This window comes from Hoplias malabaricus, chromosome 18 (assembly GCF_029633855.1).
Source record: "Hoplias malabaricus isolate fHopMal1 chromosome 18, fHopMal1.hap1, whole genome shotgun sequence".
Taxonomy (NCBI): Eukaryota; Metazoa; Chordata; class Actinopteri; order Characiformes; family Erythrinidae; genus Hoplias; species Hoplias malabaricus.
In genome coordinates, this window is record NC_089817.1 from 17,840,403 (window position 1) to 17,864,076 (window position 23,674).

The following is a 23,674-nucleotide window of genomic DNA, read 5'->3' on the forward strand; positions in this document are numbered from 1 at the left end:
TTTGAACACTAGTGTATGAATGATGCAAAATGTAAACAACTATATTAAAAATAAACAACTATACAAATATTCTTTGCATTTTTGATTCTCAGTTAAGGACTTTTTTTTTAATGCATGTAATATTATTATATTATATATTATATATTATTTCTCTGAAACAAATGGCGGTGGCATGGTAGCGCAGCAGGAAGTGTCACAGTCACACAGCTCCAGGGACCTCGAGGTAGTCTCGCTCTGGGTGACTGTCTGTGAGGAGCTTGGTGTGTTGTTCACGTAGATTTCCTCTGGGTGCTCCGGTTACCTCCCATGGTTCAAAAACACATGTTGGTAGGTGGAATGGTGACTCAAAAGTGTCCATAGGTGTGAGTTAATGAAACAAACGGCCAAATTATTACTAAAAGCTTCGTTTTTAGTATCACATTTTATCTTAGCAAAGGAGATGTTATTTTTTTATTAGATTTTTAAACTATGCAGCTGCTTGCTTTGCAGGACAAAATGTTCTTTCATTTTTTGGTACACTTCTTCATTTTTGACATCAAAACAAAAGGAAAAAGTCAGAACTAGAGGCTCGAGCCTGACAATATAGAAAGTAAATTGATTATAAATTAATAACATGTGTAACCCATAATAACATGAACTGTATAAACATTGTAACTTTTCGGGAGAAGCCAAACATGTTCCTTGTGTTTGCCTGCATGTTAATGTAAATTGATTTTATTCCAAATAATGTTTGAGCATTAATATTGGTCTGTTCATCATATACTTTTGCCACAGTCTAAGGAGTATTTGATGTGTTCATGTGAAATAATATTGTTCTGACAGTGACAATAGGTAATTGAACAATTACTGCTGAGTAGTATAGAAAAAGTGAAGTACTAGCTAACAGCTCATGAGGGTTAAAGTGGCTGTGTGTGTTGGGGGGTGGACAGCACTGCTCCTGGGGTGAAGATCAGTGAGATTAGAATGTTAAAGGCCTGCTTAGGAGGGACTTCAAAGAGGAGGAAGAGAAGGCTCTGGCAGCCCCTCCCCACTATACAAGCACACGTTGTGAGTGGTCACTCTTCTTTCTGACCTCTACTGAAAGAGCGCGGGACTCCAGGCTGACCTGCTCGTGCTTGCTAATTCTCTCAGCCAATCACATCTCTGATGGGTGTTGTCTGTACCTGGAAATGGGAGGGAATTACTGAGTGGTTTTGATGGTCTTCTGTCTTGTAGTCTCTCTCTTTTTCTGTTTCATTCAGACTCTGAGTGGACCAGTGTTTTAGTGAATGACCAGTGCTTTTAGAAAATATTTTTTTCTTCTACCTTTTTCAGGCGGCTCAACACTCTAAACAAGTGTGCCCCCATGAAACTGGACGTGGGCTTCCCCAAGAAGCGAGTAAGTTTTCAGCTTTTCATTCTTCTGACAAAAAATTAGCTGTATTTACTCTACCTGTAATGGTTCAGGGGCATTCATTTATAGGGTTGCTGTCAAATAAAATTTCTCTGAAATTGTAACTTGAAAACCATGGAAAGCTAATATATACTTAACTTGTAATACCAATCGATGGAAAGATTTAATTCCAAGTAATTTTGGTACATTTCTATTCTATTGTCTTAAAATTTTTAATATGTAGCATTCTAATAATAAGTTGACAGAGTGAGACACAAAAAGTCAGCTTATTGTAAGTTCAGTTAACTTTTTTTTTTTACACTGTGGAGCCATACATCCTCAAACTCACTTAATTTTGAATTATTCTTATATCTCAGGAAGTTCATTCCTCCCACTTTCCCATGTGACACTGGTCATTTATAGAAGATCATGTTTGTTGTGATCATTCCATTTCCGCTGGGCTTCAATAAGTTCTACAGAGAGCTATGGGAGTGAGCTATACTGAACTCTTTTCTCATTCATTTGTGAATGTTTGAGATTCTTTCATTTTTGTGTTTGTAGAACATAACTGGAGGGTTTTCTTTGTAATGTCCCACACAATTTTTTTAATTCCTTTATTCCCTTGAAAGAGTTCAGTAATTCTCTTACTTTTTAGACTTGGAGGAATTTCTCTTTAGCAAAGCTTGTTTGATGATATTAGCTCAAAGTATTGACCAACCTTCCCACAGCTGTTTCCTTTGAGATGCCCAGGAGTTTGAGTCTGAGATTTTTCAGCTTTAACATTTATTAGAACCATCTGGTGCCTAGTGGCAGACTATTCAGACACATGGGCCATGAAGGAGTATAGATTCAACAGACGTATGGAGATAGATTTGTCTCAGATAAATGGTAGTTTTCTAAAATGGGTCTAAATGTAATAATCAGGTCAATAAAATAAAATGTAAGGCTAATTTTATTGCAGATGAAAGCCTCAGCATGTAGGAACACACAAAAAAGCACTAACCCTCACTTGCCTGTGGAATGTTTAGGGACTACTGGCAGATTCAGAATTCCCTTTCTCACTCTGATAACTTACACTATTTTACACTATACCTGATATAGGACTAATTAATAATCTGGTTTGTTAATCAAACCTTCATTCAGTTTAATCTTTTTTTTCTGGATATGGAATATAACAAGTCCTTCCAGGGATTGATACTGCCAAAAAGAAATCTTACAACCAAGTCTGTGCTCTTCTATTTATCTAATATTTTCAGTTACATAAAGGCGACATTCATGATTGTAATAAAAATAAATAAATAAATAAAACTCTGCTGTCAGTAAAGTGCTACAAAAAAGTTGTGGTATGCTAGGCTTTCTCTCTCCTCATGGCAGTGGAAAGGCCTTTCGTTCTTTTTAGACAAAAGAGAGAACACCAAAGTTTGAAAAGCACAAACTGAGATATGATAATGCTCTATTCCTGGTCCATATCTAGGTAATACTGATATTTATTTATTTTTTATTGTTTTATTTATTTAGGTGGAAATTTCTCAAAAACAGCTAACTGCATGAAAGTAAAACAGACCAAATGTACTACAAAACTAAACTTGAGTTACAAATGATTTTCTGTAGTAATTCAAAAAGTGAGTAACTTACATACAAGTTAAACTTCAGCCACTATTTCATCTTAAAAGACACAGAGCTTCTGAGCTTAAAAAAAACAGAGAGACCTACAGTTCCCTACAATCGTATATGTTCCTTTTTAAAAACACAAATATTTTGTATGTTTTACTGTGTTCATTCATCCATTTATTGTCATAACCACTTATCGAGTTCAGGGTCGTGTTGGGTGAGACTACCTGGAATCATTGGGTGCAAAGCAGGCACACACCCTGGAGGGGGCGCCAGTCCTTCACAGGGCGACACACACACACACACACCTACAGACACTTTTTCAGTTGCCAATTTATCTAACAACATGTGCTTTTTGACCATGGGAGGAAACCAGAGCACCTGGAGGAAACCCGCACAGACAACACACCAAACTCCTCACAGACAATCACCTGGAGCTTTTAACCCATTGTAGTGTGTTAACATTTGTTATATATCTTTATGTTTTGCCATTATATTTTGCATAATAATAAATAAAATTGCCCAATAATAAACTTCAAAATCATTGCCTGACTTAGAAAGTTAGAGTATAAGAGATTAAAAGATTTCCTAACTTTGATATAGAATTATGAGTGTGGGGTAAATCCCATGAAATGATAACAAACTGTTATTGGTTCCTAAATACCTCACTATTAACTATAGACATATAGACATTGTAAAAAAGTCTAGAATTTGTGTGTAACACCTGATGCTTTTCTCTCTTGCAGAGCGAGGACTCGGATGAAGACGACCTGCTGGCCATCAGCAGCAGATGGACATTTGAGCGGAGTAGCCATCGCTGGTCTCGCCTGCAGGACATTGACCTCCTTCTGAGGGGAGCAGATGGGCGGAATCCTTCTCAGGGCCTTGGCATGCGGACCACAGTGAGCAGTGAAAGTGTCCTGACGGATCTGAGCGAGCCAGAGATTTGCTCCCTGCATAGCGAGGACTCTCTGTCCATCATGCCAGATTCTGCCTCCCTTGCCCCTCTAAGCGCACCCCGAGACCTGCCTCACTATAATTCACTTCCTGCCAAAAGTGGACGACGTGGACGCACACGTGCCAAGGACTTCCTGCGACGGATGGAAACTCTGGGGCGCTCATGGGGGCCCTCGCTGGGACGTCCAGATCGCAGATCTCTTGCTATTAGTGGTCCTGTCCTGCAGAGTCAGCCAGAGGCTCTCAAATCACTGCACTGTGTTCCAATATTCAATGGAGAGCCATTTAGTATTGATAGGTCTCCAAATGCTGGTGATTGCTCTGCTACCCTTGCAAATGAGGAGACTATCACATCAGAGAATGGTAGCTGTTCTGGTACTGACCTAAAGGAGTGTATATCTAAATCTCACAGTGCCAGCAAAAGGGCAGGAATGTACCTGGAAGATCTGGACGTACTTTCTGGAGTCCTCCAAAGGAGGAGGCCTGTAGAACAGAGTCGTAAGAATGAGTTTCGCTCCTATGAAGACCTGGTGGTTCACATACCAAAGGACCACAAGCCAGGAACCTTCCCTAAGGCACTGTCCATTGAAAGTCTGGCTCCTGCAAGCGGGGACACAGGAAACTGGAGGGTCCAAGAGTCAGATCAGCTGAGGCCATTACGGGCTGGAAAAAGCACAGGCCAGAGGGAGCAGAGGCCTATAACCCGCTGCTGTCCAAGGGGTAGCCGGATCAGTGTGTATGATAATGTGCCAGGTTCACACCTGTATGCCAGCACTGGCGACCTAATGGACTTGGAGAAAGAGGATCTCTTCCCGCACCTGGATGACATCCTGCAACATGTGAACGGCCTTCAGCAGATCGTGGATCACTGGTCCAAGAATGTCTTGCCTGAGGGTGAAGGTGAGGGTGACGGAGGGATGACGAATGCCCAGTCTTCCAGTCAGATCACACTGGACTTTGAAGGGACATCCTTAACCACGCCTAGTGAAGGAGACAGGGATGGTGTGTCTCTTAATGACACAGACACTTCCAGCACCAGAGAGAGACGAGATTCAGGGGTGGGGGCATCATTGACAAGACCTCGGTGAGAGTTTACATCATTACATCTATTTCAAACAGTGCTTTTGAAGACCTATTCTCCCATTAATATTTATTTTCCATTTTAACACTATTCTAATGGCATTTCCAATCATATGCTAAGGCATGAAGGAAGCAAAGACAACAACTACCAAATGGTCACTATATACATTGATTAAGATTTTTCACCCAAGCCACTTTTACATTACAATATCAGGTCTGGAGTGGGCCTTTCACACCTGCAGCACACAGCAGGACACTTTTTGTGTCAGATGCATTCTCACAATGTTCTAGTTGTTTTGGCATGGAATGGCATATGTGCAGCACGTACAGGAAAGGCTGCAAATACTCCAGGACATTATTGGCTCTGTTCATACATGCGCTGACTCTGACATTTACCAGATGTTTTACTAGGGTGTTAGGAGGCTAAAGTCCATGTTAAGTCCGGGACAAATATTGCAGGTGTTCACATTCTCACAGACAGCTCCTCCAGGTAAACTCCAGAACATTTCTAGGTTACAGTGCATGTGTGAAAGGGGCTACCGTGTCCTCTAACTGCCAACCAGAACTTTCCTGGCATAGTCAGTACAACTGTATACACTGGCCACAAGTGTAAGCACACAATGAAAGGCAAATATTCAATATATTTGATGTGTTGTACCTCTTTGCTCTTATTAAAGAATATACGCACAGATTTTATGGTTTCTTAAAGCCATTTAAGCTGTCTTAAGTCTCAAGTTATTTCTGATTGGTTAGTGTTGATTTACATTCTTTTCATTGGTTGATTTACATTGCAAGTTTGGATAGTGAAAGCTTTTTGTAAAGTTAGGACACTTTTAACTTTTTTATTATTTAGCAGAATTTTATTTTAAAAAATGTAAATGTAACTCCTTTAATGCATGCATTGTAGCCATAATTTTTACAGTGTTTACCCCAAGGAGCTGTATCTGTGAACACAAATATTTTAAATATTATAACATTTGTTCTGGACTTCACGCAGACTATTTCCTGCTAACATCCTAGTAAAAAAACTCCAGGTAAAGTCAGAGTGAGTGCATGTGTGAATAGAGCCACTAATGTTCTGGGAAGTCACGCTTGCATCTCCTGAATGCATCTGACTCACACTGTGTACTGCATGTGTACATCTCCAGACTTGAGTTTATATGTGACTATGGCTATACAGTGTAATACAGGCTAAAATTTATTTTCATCCATAGCCTCCATTTATTGTTTTATGTCTTCTAATACATTAATCAGGCGTGATCTACCTAGGTAGCTGTAGGGTGAGTAGATCTCTGAAACTAGTTAGCATTTGACAGAACATTTTGTTTTGCATTCTCTTCATATATTGTCAGCAACTTAAACTGTGCAAACTTATTGCAAATAAATTAGAGAGAGATCTGTCAAAGAACAGGCCTCTGTTGCCATATTACCATTTATCCCACATTGGGTATGTTTCAAAGTCATCTATATTTAAGTATTTTGGTGTTGCTCCAGGAAACTGGCATTTTGTAGAGCAGAGGCTCTTAACCACTAGGCCACGGTACAGTACCAGGCCATGGGTCATTGGTGATCACAGGCCACACAACTGCCAGCTACCTCACAACAAGTATATACAAGTATAATTGCTGAACTACAGTATTTTTAATAATGTACTTTTGATAAGACTGGTATTGCAATTGAAGCCTAATGTAATGTTATCAAACCATTAATATATCAGTCTACTGCATTATAGTTAAGTCTTTATGGATTAAACTTAATACAGAATAATTTGAACCTACCACAATTGCCCTGAAAACGATGTTACCGTTTCTGTCCACATATTTGTTAGAGGGCAGATTTGTATGATATTATTTTATGGGGTTATTTTAAATTAAAATATTAGAGCACTATACATGGAGCACAAATTGGTGTGCAAACAAGTTTGTGCTTGCTCTGAGAAGTTTTATCCCTGCTTCGATCCTCATAACCTGAAGCTGTTAGGTCTGCTAATGTTGGAACAAGCTGGAGATGTGGGTGTGTTCAGCATGCTCTTCTCAGTTAAATAAATGAAGAGAGGAGAAGCAGTAACAAAATCATTGGTCAAAAATCTTTACCATTTTCTGATTGACTGAGAACTTAACTTGTGTGTGAGCACTCAATATCTAAACAAGCACATATTTATTTTGCACAAGAACAAGGAAAAAATGTGAGTGCTCCATGAATTGTGTTCTTACATTTTTAAATATATGCTCTATACTTTTGCCAATAACATAATATAGTTTAGTAGCAATAACAACAAAATAAACCCAATGACACCCTTCACACTCACATAACTGCCCACTCATTTTTCTGGTCTATCAGTAATGCGTGTGTACATTTCTGCTGAAGTGTGTTGTCTGGTTTGTGGTCAAAAAATGCTGGGAACCCCATATCTAGTCTATTTTGTTGCAGTGAAAGCTCCCACAGTTCCCACAGTAAAATAAAACTGCAAACCGGAAATGCTTCAGTGTATTTCCTGACTTTCTCTGTATATACTGTAATGGATGAGAATTATGGGCTTTTTTTTTTTCATGTTACATGGCCTTGTGATTTTTTTCAGTGAATTTTCAAATGTATTTAATGTAACAAAACAGGAGCACTAGCAATTCTACGGCTAATTTATAAGCAAAGGACTACTGTAACATTCATAACATTGATGCTACCTTGATAGTGTAGCTAAAGTCACTAGTTAAATGAAAATAACCATTTTCTATTCATATATTGACTGATTTTAGTCTCAGATGGCCCAGCTTCAGGATGTCCAATCGCCTCAGCCAGTCGGGAGCTTCGTTACAAATATCCAGCCAGTCGTCAGGCCAGCTCAGCCTACTGCAGAAGTTCTCCCTGCTGCGTCTTACAGCCATCATGGAAAAATACTCAATGTCCAACAAACATGGCTGGACATGGTGAGTCATATTTAAGTGTCACAGTGTCCTATACTCCAAAAATACTATTGCAGCCTTCAAGGAAATTTTTTCAGAATATATATTCATATTGAATTTAGATATATTTCATAGGTTCCAAGGACATTTGTATACAGTAAACACTGCACACTTCTTAAATCACCAGGGAAAAATAAAGTGCTTAAATGAAATGCTTTCAATGTTCTGACAATGTCTTGTGTGACTGCTTGGTTTGATCATAACTGAACACTTTATTTTAAAGCAGGGCTCTATCAGTGTCTACCATCACAGCAGCTCAGAACAGCTATACTACATGTGACACATAGAGAAATAAAAGTGGAGCCACAAAGTGTGTAGGCCTATTTAAGTACTGGCTATATTTTCTCAGGATAATGGATTAAATTTGTTCACTTAATATGGATAATAGAACTGAGCTTTTGCGACCCTGAAATGAATTAAGTGGCAAAGAAGATGATGATGATGATGATGATGATGATAATGATGAGGAGGAGGAAGAGAATTGAGGTTAGGTATGGTTTTATGTGTGTTCAGCTAAAGTAATGAAGACAAATTCTTAAAGAGTGCAAAAGAAGCTTGCAGAGACTCATATGGACAAATAGACTTGAGCAAATCGGTCTTTGTCTGTCGCATGTGTTTTTTTGCACATGATATCGTCAATGTGCCATTTGGGAGGAATTGACTGATGCAGTTAAACTGAAAACCAAGGCAAAGTGAGAGGATTTCACAAAAATACAAACTCAGCAAGAAGACCAGAGACTGGTACATAGATACATTTCTAGACTTAGATAAATCTTTTGAACAGTATCGATTTGTATAACCAGACCGCATAGAAGTTGGTTTGCTGACCCTGTATTAGTGCCTCCAAACACTTACTTGGATATTATCAACTTGTGTACAGTATAAGTGCTTACCTGTAACCAGTTCTGAAAGTATAAATCCCCTTAATTCCACAGCTGGGTGGAGGATTTGTTTACATTTCACATTAAGTACTGCAGTAAGTCCTAACAGTCCTGGCTGTAATGAAGGAAACCTGTACTTAGTACAGCAGCCTTCACTTACATTATATTTTCTCCCATTAACGCAAGATATATATTACAAATTTAGGTTATAATGATGATGATTAAGTCATATTTTAATGTATAGCTTCAGGGCCTGACACAATCCTATATAGATATATTTTAAAACAAAAAACAACATGTCATCTTGATGAAACAACTCAAATTTTGATACAGTACTTTAAAAGTATGCATCATCTACTATTTCTACTATTAGTAGAAATTATTAGTAGTACTATTTCTACTATTAGAAATATTTAGAAATGGTGGGAAATATTACTGGAGCCTTTCACACAACACAGTCACAATTTCACTAGTAATAGGAAGGGAATGAAAAGAATACGCTTTAAGTTAATGAAATTACAGGACAGCCTTGGGCACAAAATACCTCCAAACTGGTGGTGTAAACCAATGTTCTTCTATGATTTACGTCATCTGTCAATTACCAGCTGACAACCAGCAGTAACTGGAATCATAGTAGGCTAAAAGTCACCATCAACTGTTTTTGATTGTTGTGTTAGGTTATTTTATGTTTTTTGGCAGATCTGTTATATTTGTAAGGAAGCATTTAAACTAGGTCTAGGCTGTTGTTTCAACTAGCTAACCAGCTAATATTTTAGCCCATGCTTAGTTTTAGCAACCTTTTTGTTGAACGTATTACTAAGTTAAAATTAGCAGGAAATGGAATTGATCAAGACACCCAAATTATGATATTGAAAGCAACATTTATGTTTTTCATTTTTACTGTAGGGTAGTGCTGCAGTCTTCTATACACAAAAATTCATTCATTCATTGTGTGAAACCGCTTATCCAGTTCAGGGTCGCAGTGTAAATGTTGTTTAAAAATAAACAAAAAAAAAAAAAGGAAAAGATAAAACTATCCCAGTCTTATTGATATGCAGTAATGGTGTTTATGAAGCATTATTGTCAGTCTCTGAGCGGTAGTTTTTTTTCAACTAGATAATTGTATATTCAGGAAAGTATTGATGGGCATTCAATTGCTATTGCCATTGAAATAGGAGTGTAATGCTTACCTCTTCACTCCTTCACTGCCTCTATGACGTTCTAAAACAAAAACGAATTTTAAATTTCCAGTGTTGCTTGAACTTGAATGTGAAAAAAGTCTCACATTTCAAGACCATGATTTATCCTTGGGTATGTTGCACACCTATCTCACAAGCCTGTGGGCAAATCCCACAGAAGGAAGTAGAAGGAAAGAAAGAAATGCAAGCTGTTCTTTGTGGTTATCTGTGTCTACATCCTGGCATGCTCCTTTTCCAATCTTATACAGTTAGTGAAATGCATCCAGGCTCCAGGCTCCTATCTGTGAAACCACCCTGGTGTGAAAGGAGGCCTTTTTGGACACAGTGCCCACTGCTTTTACAGGATACACACCAACAGTCACTAGGATGTCAGTCTCTTATTAAGTCCCCTGTGGAAGTTCCCACTACAAAACACATATAGACACACACAGCCTCACTACTGTGCGTTCTTCTCTTTCAGGTCAGTACCAAAATTCATGAAGCGCATGAAGGGACCAGAGTACAAGGACAAAAGTGTGTTTGGAGTTCCTCTGATTGTACATGTCCAACGCTATGGTCAGCCTCTGCCTCTCTGTCTACAGCTAGCACTGCGCTACCTTCGGAGTCAATGCCTCGACCAGGTCAGATTTCAAATATGACCAACAAGGTTCAGTTTACCTTTGTCCGTATACTCAAGATGTTTTGAAATTGTAGGCAAACACTTGGACACCCTTGGCCAAATTGTATTTATTATTATTTATTTATTATTGTTATTTTTTTTTATTTGTCTAAACCATTAGTGCACATCCTGTATAGAGAATACATTTCTGCATAATGTAATACCTATTTACTTTTTATATGTGCAAAACTTTTGGCATATTTTACATTTTATTGATTTTTTATTTACTTAATGGTATTTTGTTTAAATCATCTTTCTCCCTAATTAATTAAATTTAATCTTGTCTTAGCTACAACAACCCACACTCTAATGACAACCACTCTGGTTGAAGGCCCACACTTTCTTTAAGACTGTCGCCCACTACTTCTTTTCAACACACTGTCACTAGACAACTCAACACAGTGATGGGAAGAAGGAAGCCATCCTAATCACCTAGAGAATGAAATCCACAAGCCCAGCTTGTTTGACTGTTAGACGTTCTGTCACTCTAGATTCAGAAGTTCTCAGTTCACACTGGTTTACATGGCAAAGACAATTGCCAACATTATATTTTACAACGATGAGTACATGAGTGCTACGTTAAATTGGACACACATTGTGCATGCACAGCTTGTATTAAATCCTTAGAAATGCCTGAAATGGGAATTTTTAAAATAATTTTTTGAGCATCTAGGTGTTTCTTGTATCAACTATAGGCTGAGTTATTTTACTTACAGTGTTAATGTTAAAAAAATGTAATTGTATCTGACGAAAAAGTGGCCATGTTCCATATAGAATTTTAAATATAACAATTTTTAGGCCTTTTTGGTCTATGGGAAATAATATATAAAAAATAATATTTGATAAATATTTGATGAGAAGGTGTCCAGAAAGGTTTGGTCTATGGAGTATGCTGTATGTTGGGTGTACATTTTATTTAGGTTGATTTGAGGTGCTCTGGAATTAAGCTAGTTTAGCTTTTAAATGGATGTCCAATGTGGGCTTTAATAATACACTTTATGAGCAAAGGATTGTACTTTAATGCTATTTCCACTTTTTCTTTATTAGTTTCAAATTAATATGAAGACTCATTAGATTTTTACTGGTATTAGACATTACTACTGAAAGGCTACATAGTGAAAAGGCTAGTGTAATTTATAATGTGGCCACTAAGTGGAAGCATGAGGTATGAAATTCTGAGAAAGTGGAGCGTACAGTCCATTATCCATAACCTCCATGCACTACACTGCTCTGGGATAATGATAGAGGTCGGGACAATAACAGAAAAGGGCTGTATGTCATAGTGTCCAGAGATAAATTGGATGTAAAATCAGTTGTTTGACAGGTCTCTCTGATTCTGTCTGGTCTCAGGTGGGGCTTTTTCGCAAGTCTGGAGTGAAGTCTCGAATCCAGGCTTTGCGGCAGATGTGCGAGAGCTCTCCAGAGAGTGTAGACTATGAGGACCAGTGTGCGTATGATGTGGCAGATATGGTTAAACAGTTCTTCAGAGATCTTCCAGAGCCATTGCTTACCAGCAAGTTGGGGGAAACTTTCCTCCATATCTACCAATGTAAGTTGAAATATAAGCTTTAAGGGAAATAACTTGACTTTTGCTTCTTTCTTATAACTGCTTTACAGTGTGATAACAGTGGTCGTAAACATTTATTATATGTTATGCTGTAGAGGTTGCTTCAGATGAAATCTTGGTGGAGGTCAGATAGACTGTGATCTCTTGTGTGACAAAGACATGCTACTTGATATAGATTTTCTAGAGATAACCCCAGAATATTCATAGAAGCTGCTACACGGCAAGATTTTGGTGCAAAATTTAAGAAAATACCAGAGCTGTCCTTGGTCAAACAGACATCATTACATTACAAGATCAAATGATAGAAAAAAAGGAGTAAATACCATTTATTTTAAAACAATAAATTCTTTCTGTTATCAAACAGCCATTATACTGACACTCAGTGGTCTGGATGTCAGAGATTCTATACTAATCAAATTATTAACAGTATATTAATATTAACTACTTTTTGGTGATAAAAAACTAAATGAATAACTGACTGCATTTTGAAACCACAATCAAAAATTATTTTACTATTATTATTTTACTTTTATTTGTGACATTATTATTGTTACAGTTCATGCCAGGTTAATAATGAACATTATTTTCAATATATTTTCTCTCTGTAGACGTCCCTAAAGAGCAGCGTTTGCAGGCAGTCCAGGCAGCGGTCATGTTGATGGCAGATGAGAACCGCGAGGTCCTGCAGACCCTGCTGTGCTTCCTGAGTGATGTCACTTCGTCTGTGGATGAAAACCAGATGACCCCCATGAATCTGGCCGTGTGCCTTGCTCCCTCACTCTTCCATCTCAACATTATGAAGAACGACAACCTGTCACCAAGGTAGTTTATCAAAAAAAAATAATAATAATAAATCCCTCAATACTGCATTTTTTTTTTTTCAGTTTTGAAAGGATCACTCTGCACTGATATTTTTTCACCATCAGATTTGAGGGGCAAGTAGTTACACTTGAGTATGTTGAAACTGTAATACTGTAACGTGTACAGTTGTGAAAAGCATCTGTACAGCTTTATGTTCTATTTTACCAGAGTAACAGTATTTTTACTAGTTTGCTCTACCCATCTGTCAAAATTTCAGGAAATTTTCCAAAAGTTGTTCCATTAACCTCTCCTGTAAAGTTATCCTTAAGAGTTTTGCTCTTTGCCCTTATTCTATCTCTCTCTCTCTCTCTCTCTCTCTCTCTCTCTCTCTTTCTCTCTTTCTATTCATAAGTATGTGACAGTGCTCTGTCTTTAGGAGTCTGGCATGGCATTTTGTAGAGGTGCTAAATATTTTATGAGTTCATGCTGTTTCCACTGCGACCCTGAACTGGATAAGAGGTTACAGACAACGATTGAATGTATTAATGAATGCTGTGTCCCACATTATCCAGCTATTTATGGAGTGTTGATGGAATTAAAGCGGACATGCTACCCAGACAAAATCAGTAAGGTTCATGGGCGGGGGAGGCACCATCTTTCCATAAAACAAAGGAACCACAGAGGACAAAATATGTTGTGTATTTAATATTCAATAAATTTAACATGCCTCTGATGCACCCAGAAAAGTTGGCAGAGTAGACTTTTTATTCAGTATTATCAACAGTACTTATAAACTAGTTGTCCCCTGTTTGGCCACCACATTTTGTGGAAGGGTTTACACTAGTAGAGGACACAGTTCCAACGCTGGGTTCTTTCAAGGCCTACTAGTTGATTCAGATGAGATAAAGTGGAATTTCACCAAATTACCTCACACAGCACAGACCAACACATCAATAGCCTGGGCACTCAGAATCAGAAATGAGATTAAATTTAAACTGCTCGAAAACAAAAGCATCAGTCAGTGCCAAAAATATTAGATCTTTGTTTGGAGAATTATAGAAGGGAATTCACTCCATAATTATAACTACATTGCAGATCTGTAATAGATGCTCAAATTATAGTTTCACACTAATTAAAACTTTTGCTCAAATGAAAACTGTATCAACATGGCTCAGTTGTGATAAAAGACTATGCTTTAAAACTGTGTAGACAACAGTTATAATTAGGGAACTCAGAAACTTATAGGTGAATCCACTGGGCATACAGACTTCCAGCTGTGCAAACACAGCCTGTATAACCTCCATTGAAAGGCATAAACTAAGATGGAACCCTTTGGAGCAACAAAATATGAGCCTAAGATCAACTAGAAGGGTATAACTCTGTAGCACTTGGTTGTAGAGCAATGCAACTGATTTTTCAGGACACAGCGGCATTCGATACCAGGAGGAATGGCACTATTAATACCTATTTATAACCTTCATCTAAGATGAGCAAGTGTCTAAAAATGTTTAGCCATTTAGTGCATTATTCTCTGATGACTTTCCCTATTGTAAAGAAACGTCCAAGCATGTCATTATCGTCATTACCTCAGGTCAAGGAGGGCCAAAGCCAGTTTGGTGATTTCGTGGCTCAAATAAACTTGATTCAATTTCTCTGGTTATTCCCATGTTTAGCAGAAGTGTTTGAACAAGGAAGCTCTGCCCTGCAGGATCAGAACTAATGTAATCTAGGGCATACAAAGGCTTCATTTATACAGACAGCACAAATCTAATTGTACAGTATAATTTAAAATCTAAAATCAGCACTCAGAATGATATCCTTATTTGACAGCTAGTGTGATTACAACAGCAAATGCCATGGACTGAATATAGTACTGTTCAAAAGTCTTAAGCACCTAGGATTATTATTATAATTTAAAATCATGTATCTACTCAATAGGCGTGTTGATTATATAAAACTATATATAATTACAACAAATTCAGAAACATAATAAATACAGCAAAATTGTTGTTTGTTTTTTGAAAAACGTGTTGTTAGCTAGTGTGAAGAAAAAAGAAAAAAAAGTTTCTCTTTGAAGGTATGAATTTGCTAAATCAACAGCACACTTGATTTAACATAATGAATTATTTATTAACCGATTAAACTAGATATTGAATGGTAACCTCAAATAATATTAGGCTGTCACAAGGAGAGATCTGGAAAGGGTAAACCAACATATTCACACACAAAATATCACTATTTACTGTAATAATGTTATTTATTTTGGGGTTGGGGGCGGATCTCAGTTTCCTAGGTACCTAAACCTTTTCCACAGTACGGTGTGTAAAAATAACTCAATTTTTAAAATCTGCTCTGTAATGTAAACACTTTTTCCAAAATAACAGGTTTAAAAACAAAGCTAATTTGCCCTGCAATTTTAACAAATGCCAAGACTGCGTATGGAAATTGTGGCTTATTTTCCGCTCTGTTGGGGAATTAGCATTTAGCATTTGTGTTAAATTATTTTAGGCAAAAGGAAATTCAGTTGTAATGGAACAAGTTTGTTCCACATTTATATCTGTGCAATACATTTTTAATGCAGAATCCCATATGAAATTCCAGGAAGAAGCAGGTCAAGTAATAATAAACATTTTAATTAGGATAAGTACCAATTAGAATATATCTTTCTGTACTAAATGTAAAAGAGGACATGATTATTATTTTATTTTTATTCCTCTTTCCACTACACCTCAGGTCCATCCAGAGGAAGTACGCCACTGGACGTCCTGACCAAAAGGACCTGAATGAGAATCTTGCTGCCACACAGGGACTTGCTCATATGATCACTGAGTGTAACCATCTGTTTGAGGTAAGAGTCTTAAGAGTTTTGAATTCCACTTCACAGGCTGCTCTTCCATTCAACCATTCAGGGCTCTAGTGTAGTTAAAGAATGTACTTTAGGGGAGCTGTTTTGTGCATTGTTATAAAATACCTGCAGAGTTTCATTTTAAATTTTCAAATGTAAAATATTTTCACATTGTTCAAAGGACCAAGAAATGTTCAGTTGATATTACTCAGACGTTCCTGAGCTCATCAATGGCTCAGGTGACTTAATGGTGAGGCTTTTACATTTCTTTAGAAGAAATATCAGTAGACAACAAGGAGATATGAGAAATAAGATAAAAGTGTAATAATGTGCTTGTTTATTACGAATCGGAGAAAGCCTTCAATGAAAAAAGTTACATTCCTGTTTTTGGTTTAGTTAAAAATCTAAGCCCATTATGAGACTTTACCCAGATTTTCCTTTAAACTCAGTAGTGAGTTTACACACACTTAAGTGAATCCAAGGATTTTGTTGTCAGGAAAAACAGCTAAGCCCCAGGAGACTTCAAACAAATCTTATTTGTCTTTAAAACTGTTTTTGATCTATTATATAACCTACAGAGATATTACTGAGATTTATTAATTTGATTTCTGGACTTCCTCTATGTTCAGTATTCACTATGTTAGGAGACTGCACCCTTTCCTCAAAAGTCATGACTACACATTACATGTTCTGCGTAGGTTCCTCAGGAGATGGTTGCTCAGTCCAGGAGTTCTTACACGGAAGCTGAGCTGCTGGCGCCACCTCTGGATGAGCTGTGCAAACAGCACCAGCAACTGGAAGAGGATGAGGAGGAAGGAGAGGAGGACAGTTCCTATCGCTGCCACTTGGAGGGGCTGATTCAGAGCCTGCTGAAAGAGGTCAAAGACAAGAGCAAATGCTGGGTCAACCGACCCAACATTGACAACACAGAGGTTTCATTCAAAAAGGTGAGAGCATTTTAAATGTGACAACCTACTTTACAAAACCATTATTCTGCATTATTTTCATTTATTTTACAATTTATAAAATGTTTGAATGAATATGCGATATATAATTATGAATATTATTAAATTAAATTGTAATAAATATGTATGAAATTGTTAAAATCTACAAACCAAATTTCCAGAAAAGCTGGAATATGAATACTCTCTTGAATCTTTCTTTTAACTGCCACAAGTATGAAAAATGTGTTTTCACAGACCACGTTTTTTATGTTATTTAAATATTGACAAGTGCGTATGAATAACGCTCCAGAAATGTTAGAACAGCAAAATTCATGTCACATTGCTGATGTATTACATTCTAAACACATAAATATAAAAGTTCAAATGGACTCAGTTTAGAAAGCAACAATAAGCTTTTGCCCCTTACTTTATGGCAAACTTTCTGAGAGAATTGTCAAACAGAAGATTTATCAATGCACAATGGCAATTATTTAGGTCTTGTACCCTGCAGAGTTAATAAAATCATGAAAAGATTCAAGAAATCTAGAGATATTCCAGTCCATGAAGGGTAAAGCTGGAATGATGACCCTTTAGAGTTCTTCAGCTTGCTTTCAGGGAAATATGAATATAGAGGGTAAATATGAATATGAAGGCAGCATTGATAAAAAGATATATGCTGCCATCAAGGCGGTGTCTATTCCTGGGAAGTCCATGGTTATTTCAGCAAAACAATTCCAGCCCTCATTCTTCACATATTGCAACTGTGTAGCTATGTAGGCACAATGCATGGGCTTGACCCTCCTTACTTTTCTTGAAATGGGGTTTGTTATTACACATTAAATAAGCTGTGCAATTTATATATACTATGCAATAGTTTTAGCAATCTATTTTTAAGTGATTTATCTGGCAGTATGTGTAAATTTGCTGAGAAACCAAAAATATATTACCATAATTTCAAATAAATGTACTTAATTCACTTGATCTTCTGTTTTTTGTTTCATTTTTTCTTTAAGGTGGGTGATGGGACTCCCCTGCGCCGGTGGCGTGTCTCAGTTGAGGTCGAGGCTCCACCATGTGTGGTGCTGAACCGGGTGCTAAGAGAGCGCCACCTGTGGGACAGTGACCTCTTGCAAGGGAAGGTTCTGGAAACAGTGGATAAACAGACTGAGGTCTATCAGTATGCCCTCAACAGCATGGCCCCTCACCCCAGCAGAGATTTTGTGGTGCTCAGGTAGCTTTATACACTTTATATGTATACAGAGCAGTTTTACACACTACAGTATTATTTTTTTTCTCATCTCAGTATCCAATAATTAATTAACAGCAAGCCAAAAGAAAAAAAAAAGTGTATTTATTGAAACATTTCACTACATGTTGAACCACTTTGCCATCGATTTCATGTAAATTATCAGTTATATTTCCCATTACATTTTAAACCTGAGCACCACCAAAGTGCAAAAAAGTATAGTGAAATCATCCAATATACAGTACAACAATCCCACATCATCATTTATCTAAAACTATGTTAAAGTTATTTATATATATATATATATATGTTATTTATAAGTTATTATAAGTTACTCAACATGAAGCATACCATTTTTTCCATATATATCAATTTTTTCATTATTTCAAGTAATCTGATAACTGAATCTTTTCATGAAAGCTTGAAAACATGAAAATGCAAGAAATTTGCAGTGTGTGTGTGTGTGTGCATAAGTGTGTAGCGGAGGGGAGATATAAAATGTTTTTTGATTAAAATCATGAACATCACTTTTAATAGAGAAAATGTTATAATAATTATAATAATCACATTCCTAAGTAATCATTTCTCTTTTTTTTTAAATATGACTTTTTGGCCTTTAATCTGTCTGGGTACAGAATGTTTGCTAGATGTTATATACTTAATCAATTGAAATATTTCTCCTTTTCAGAACATGGAGGACAGACATGCAGAAGGGTGTCTGTGTATTAGTGTCAGTTTCCATTGAACATGAGGATAGTGCACCTATGGGTGGAGTCCGGGGAGTGGTTCTGGAGTCACAATACCTGTTGGAGCCATGTGGGTCTGGCAAGTCCAGACTTACACACATCTGCAGAGTGGACCTCAAGTAAGTGCAAGCATGTGCAAAGATATATAGAGCAGATTTAGCTGTGTTGTCATATGAGGGAAAACCTTATTCTGTTTCCACCTGATGGCACTCTGCATATACATTCATAATTATACAAACTGGTCTGCAACTATGCTAAAATGTAGTTTACTGAAGTTTTCCAATTGGTTGTGGTGATCTAGGCTTTAGTCCAAATCTAGGTTTAAGGGAGTAGATACACTGTAATTTATACCCTAGCCAAAGAGCAAAGTTCTTTGGTTTTGCACTAGAGCAATGAGACTAATTAAGCCATCACATGTTGAAGCTTGTAGATCAAGATTTAACTGTTTGCAAAATTATGATTCAGCACTGAAAAATCACTGGATTTGGAACAGACTGAAGTCTACCTGTTTCTCTGCATCAGTGGCGGCTGCTGGTCTTTCAAGGAGGGGAAGCTCAATTTCGGCCTACATCATAAAATGTGTCGGTTTATTTATACGTAAATTCTACCCTCCGTTCCTTTTCAAGAAAATGATCTGTGACCCTGTCGTACCAACAAGGCATTTTTTCCAGGGACTTGACTATTGTCCTCTCAATGGCCAGCAGAGCTAGGCTGTTTAAATGGCCTTGGCCCATGTGAAGTGTGTCCGCCTGTGAGTGCTTTGTGACGGTGGAGGGGCTCAGCAGCACCCGCTGGACAGAAACTGCGATAGAAGTCAGTCTCCAAACACAAGCAGCTACAAAAAGCTCGATTTGTCACTAGTCGTTTTTAACAAAGATAATGCCGCTAAGAGGTTTAAGAAAGTCACCGGTTCAACTCAGAACAGAATGAAAATGTAATGCTCCCATGGAGCTTTAAACCAAAGGATCGCTGATTCGCTCATTTCGCTGTCAATCAAAAAGGGATTCAGCCTCAGACAGATCATCCAATCATCATGCAGAAGCTGAGCGTCCGGGCCAGCCAAGGCTAGCCCACTGCCCCATAGACCCCCAGAGACGCTGAGCGTCCGATGGGCGGGACATAGCCCAGCATTTATCCAATGACTCGTCTCGTTTCGCTGCACTTCGCTGCTTCGCAATTGAATTCTGTGGACGCTCAGTTGAGCGCGTTGTAGTGCGTTTTTATTCAATGACATGTACACAAAACAGTATATATTTGATCTCTTATTTTATGACATTTTAGGGGAAGCTGAGCTTCCCTTGCAGTCTTAGAGCAATCGCCTCTGCTCTGCATACTTTCTTATCCCTTTTTCACCCTACACTTCGATGGTCAGGATTCCCACAGGGTCATACCAACACAACACACATTAACACATAACCACCATTATGGACACACACTTCAGTCCAAGTTGTGAAGTAAACACAAATACACTTGTGTGATTTCTAACAGTGTGTAATATAGTGTTATGTATAAAAAGCAGTGGTGGACAGTAACGAAATAAATGTAATTCGTTAATGTACTTAAGTACTTTTTTGTGTATCTGTACTTTTAAAAATTTCCATTTTGGGCTAATTTTTACTTTTACTCCACTACATTTCAAAGTCAAATATCTTACTTTTTCCAGTACATTATGAAAATCTGCCCTTCCTTTTGGTTTATGAGTGAATAAAATGTATGAATAAAAAAACATAGTGTCTGAACAAATCACCCTGCTCCACACAGCTCTCCACATGACACACTCCGTTGCTAGGAGACGAACAAACACAGTTGCCATGCTAAAACCAGTGCAAATGTTTTTCTGTCTAAAACAACTAATACCAAAAGCAGGCTTTGTTTTTATCAACTGTACTGTGAAATTGAGATTGTAAGTAATCACTTTCAGTTCTTAGAACCGTAATGAATTAACAATGATGTTTTACAGTTTAGTATTTGGCTGTATTTGAGTCATTAGTAACAACTATTCATTCATATACATGGTTTACGAATCTGTATATGTCACAAATCACTCACCTAGAGTCAGTTGGAGGTTTATTGATTTATTGATATACGTGAAGTGAGGTCAAAACCAGAGGAAATATTTCATAAACCCAAAAATCTGTACAGAGAGGTAACCAAGTCCAAAAGACAAAAACAAATATCAGACAAGAAATCAGGAAAATAAAACCACAGCCTGTTTAAAAAACATGTGTCTCAGAATTGCAGAAATCACTCAAACTATACAAATACGTAGACAAAACAGAGAGCTTAAAGGAAAACTTAAAATTGTAATATAATTGTAATATGTTTACCTTAAAATTACAGCTTCAAAATAGTAGTGTACAGGAGCTAATATTTCTGGACTGCTTGATTTGAGCAACTTGAACGATGTTCGTCTGACTGCAGACCAACACAGTTATGTTACGAGTTACATGACCATTTCTGCTGTGTTCATCCATGTCAGAAAAATGACACTCTATTTAAAGACTGGGGAACCAAGAGTGACACTAGAGCATAAGTCTTGTTAAAAAAATACTAATATGACTTTAGAGTCATAATCATGGTATTTTTATTTTGATACTTAAGTAGATTTGAGGGTAAATACTTTTTGTACTTTTACTCAAGTGGAGATCTACAGTGAGGACTTCTACTTTTACTGGAGTAATATTTTACCTTGAGCATCTGTACTTTTTCTCAAGTACATGGTTTGTGTACTTTGTCCACTGCTGATAAAAAAAACCCAGCTATATAGCAGCCAGAGTTTTGTCTGTACCATCATGTGCTAACTGTTGTTGATTGTGTGTTGTTTGTTGTACAGGGGCAAGTCTCCAGAGTGGTATAACAAAGCCTTTGGTCATCTGTGTGCTGCTGAGGTGGCTCGTATTCGCAACTCCTTCCAACCACTGGACACTGAAGGCCCTGAGACCAAGATCTAAGCCTGGCTAAAGAGTAGGCCCTGGATGACCATGGTTAGGACCAGGGTTGGGACCACTCTTCAGTAATGCCAAAAGTCAGTGTTTGGACCAGAGTGAGGGCAAATGTTTGGACTGGGGATAGGACCAGGTTTTTGAAGACAAACTTTTGAAACACTAAGCAAAGTGGTGGGCAGTAGAATGTTGAGAGTGCAGAACAGAAAAGTAGAAAAGAAGAAAATTAGAATTATGAGATGTTTTTACAGCTAAAATCAGATTATCAAAATACTAACCAACACTAATGTGTAGGAGCCATTTGTCAGTAAAGATCAGTTGAGAAGATAGTGTACTGTATTTCTACAGACAATTAAATGGGGGTGTATGAGGGTGCTTATGTTGTTACATTTCTGGGTTCTCAAAACTCCTAAAGTCTACAGCCAGATTTATGTCCATGATGGGTGGAATTTTTGTGGAAGCAATGAAGAGTTGAAATAGGTAACGAAGGTCAGAGAAAGTGATGAAAGAGGCTCTGTGGCACTCATCCAGCTTTAAAATAGAAGCAGTCAGTGTTAAAAGACCTGCTGGTCTAGTCTAGTCTTCACAGCTGTATTTTACGCCTGCCTGCGCAGACAGTACTGTACTAACTCTCTAAAGAGTGCAATAGTGCACTAACCATAGCAAATGTGTCTTTGACGAGCACTACATACAGCAATATGTTCATGAAAACATCACTTAAGCCTAGCTTTTATAGATTGTGTCCAGTCCGTCCATTAAATGTAGGATATTGCGTTTAGGCCCCAATTGTTGTTGCACTTGTCAATGAAACAATACCTGGTTCTTTATACTTATTAAAATAAGTATTAGATATTATACCAATATGGCCAACAACAAGCAATTTCTTTAATAGTTGTTTGTGGTTCATTTTACTCAGGAGAATGTCAAAAATTCCTTTGGCAGAGTGGGGGGAAACTAGATGCCTTGGATTGGGCACTTGGGAAAATAAATTGAATCCACAAATCCACTTGTAAATACTTCTAGGTTCTTAAAGCATTTCAGAATAAGATATAGTGAAAGGACATGCATCTAAAGCTACATCAAGTGATTATTATTATTATTATTATTATTATTATTATTATTATTATTATTATTATGTTACTGTGTCATTTTCATGCTATACAATGTCTAGGACATTAATTCATTCCACTGCTTCTAAGAAGCATGTCTATATTCATTTTTAAACACCAACACTGTACATCTAGATAAAACTGTGTCATTGTACATATTTGCATGTGTCTGTGTATATGTGTATATATACATATTTTACAGTATATTTTGTACATAAGTGATGCTTATAGGCAGATTTACCTGCTTCTCCTGCTCATAACGTGTTTTCTTTGTTTGTTTGTGTGTCATTTTAATATGTAAAAAAACAAAACAGTGCATTACCAAAAAGTGAGTTTGTGTGTCCATGCTTCTCCAGTGCTCTGTGAGTGAGAACCGTGGACGTGAGTGTAACGTGAATTTGACATGAGCTCCATGAAGAACGGTGTCATAGCTCCAAAAAGTAGTTTTTAAGCTGTAGAGCGGAGGACAGGGTGTATCACTATTGCTAATGAGTACGATTAAAACCTTGTTGAATATACTGCAGTGGTGATGATTTTGTTCTGTGATAGTGTGTGTGTGTGTCTGTGTCTGAGTGTGATTTCTCATACATCTGTATGTGAATATTTAATATTTACTACATTTATATTTATGGCATTTGACTTACAACTCATATTACAGCGTGAGGTCAATGCTGTGTTAGGAGGTGAATGCTGAAAAACTCTTATTCAAGTAGCGAGATATACTTAACCTGGAAGGGGACTGGATCCTAACCTGCT

At 37.4% G+C, this 23,674-nt stretch overlaps 1 protein-coding gene across 2 annotated transcripts in view; it reads left to right on the forward strand.

Moving 5' to 3' along the window:
* stard13a (StAR related lipid transfer domain containing 13a) overlaps positions 1 to 23,411 on the forward strand; it is a 63,228-nt gene extending 39,817 nt beyond the window's left edge. For both annotated transcript variants that reach the window (XM_066650783.1, XM_066650782.1), the window contains exons 4-14: positions 1,315 to 1,378; positions 3,730 to 5,024; positions 7,774 to 7,944; positions 10,521 to 10,680; positions 12,069 to 12,267; positions 12,894 to 13,107; positions 15,820 to 15,934; positions 16,630 to 16,878; positions 17,889 to 18,106; positions 18,810 to 18,986; positions 21,701 to 23,411. In XM_066650783.1, the coding sequence (XP_066506880.1) occupies positions 1,315 to 1,378; positions 3,730 to 5,024; positions 7,774 to 7,944; positions 10,521 to 10,680; positions 12,069 to 12,267; positions 12,894 to 13,107; positions 15,820 to 15,934; positions 16,630 to 16,878; positions 17,889 to 18,106; positions 18,810 to 18,986; positions 21,701 to 21,818 (2,980 nt within the window). In that variant the 3' untranslated portion in view covers positions 21,819 to 23,411. The remainder of the gene's footprint in view (positions 1 to 1,314; positions 1,379 to 3,729; positions 5,025 to 7,773; positions 7,945 to 10,520; positions 10,681 to 12,068; positions 12,268 to 12,893; positions 13,108 to 15,819; positions 15,935 to 16,629; positions 16,879 to 17,888; positions 18,107 to 18,809; positions 18,987 to 21,700) is intronic.
* The last annotated feature ends 263 nt before the right edge of the window (positions 23,412 to 23,674 follow it).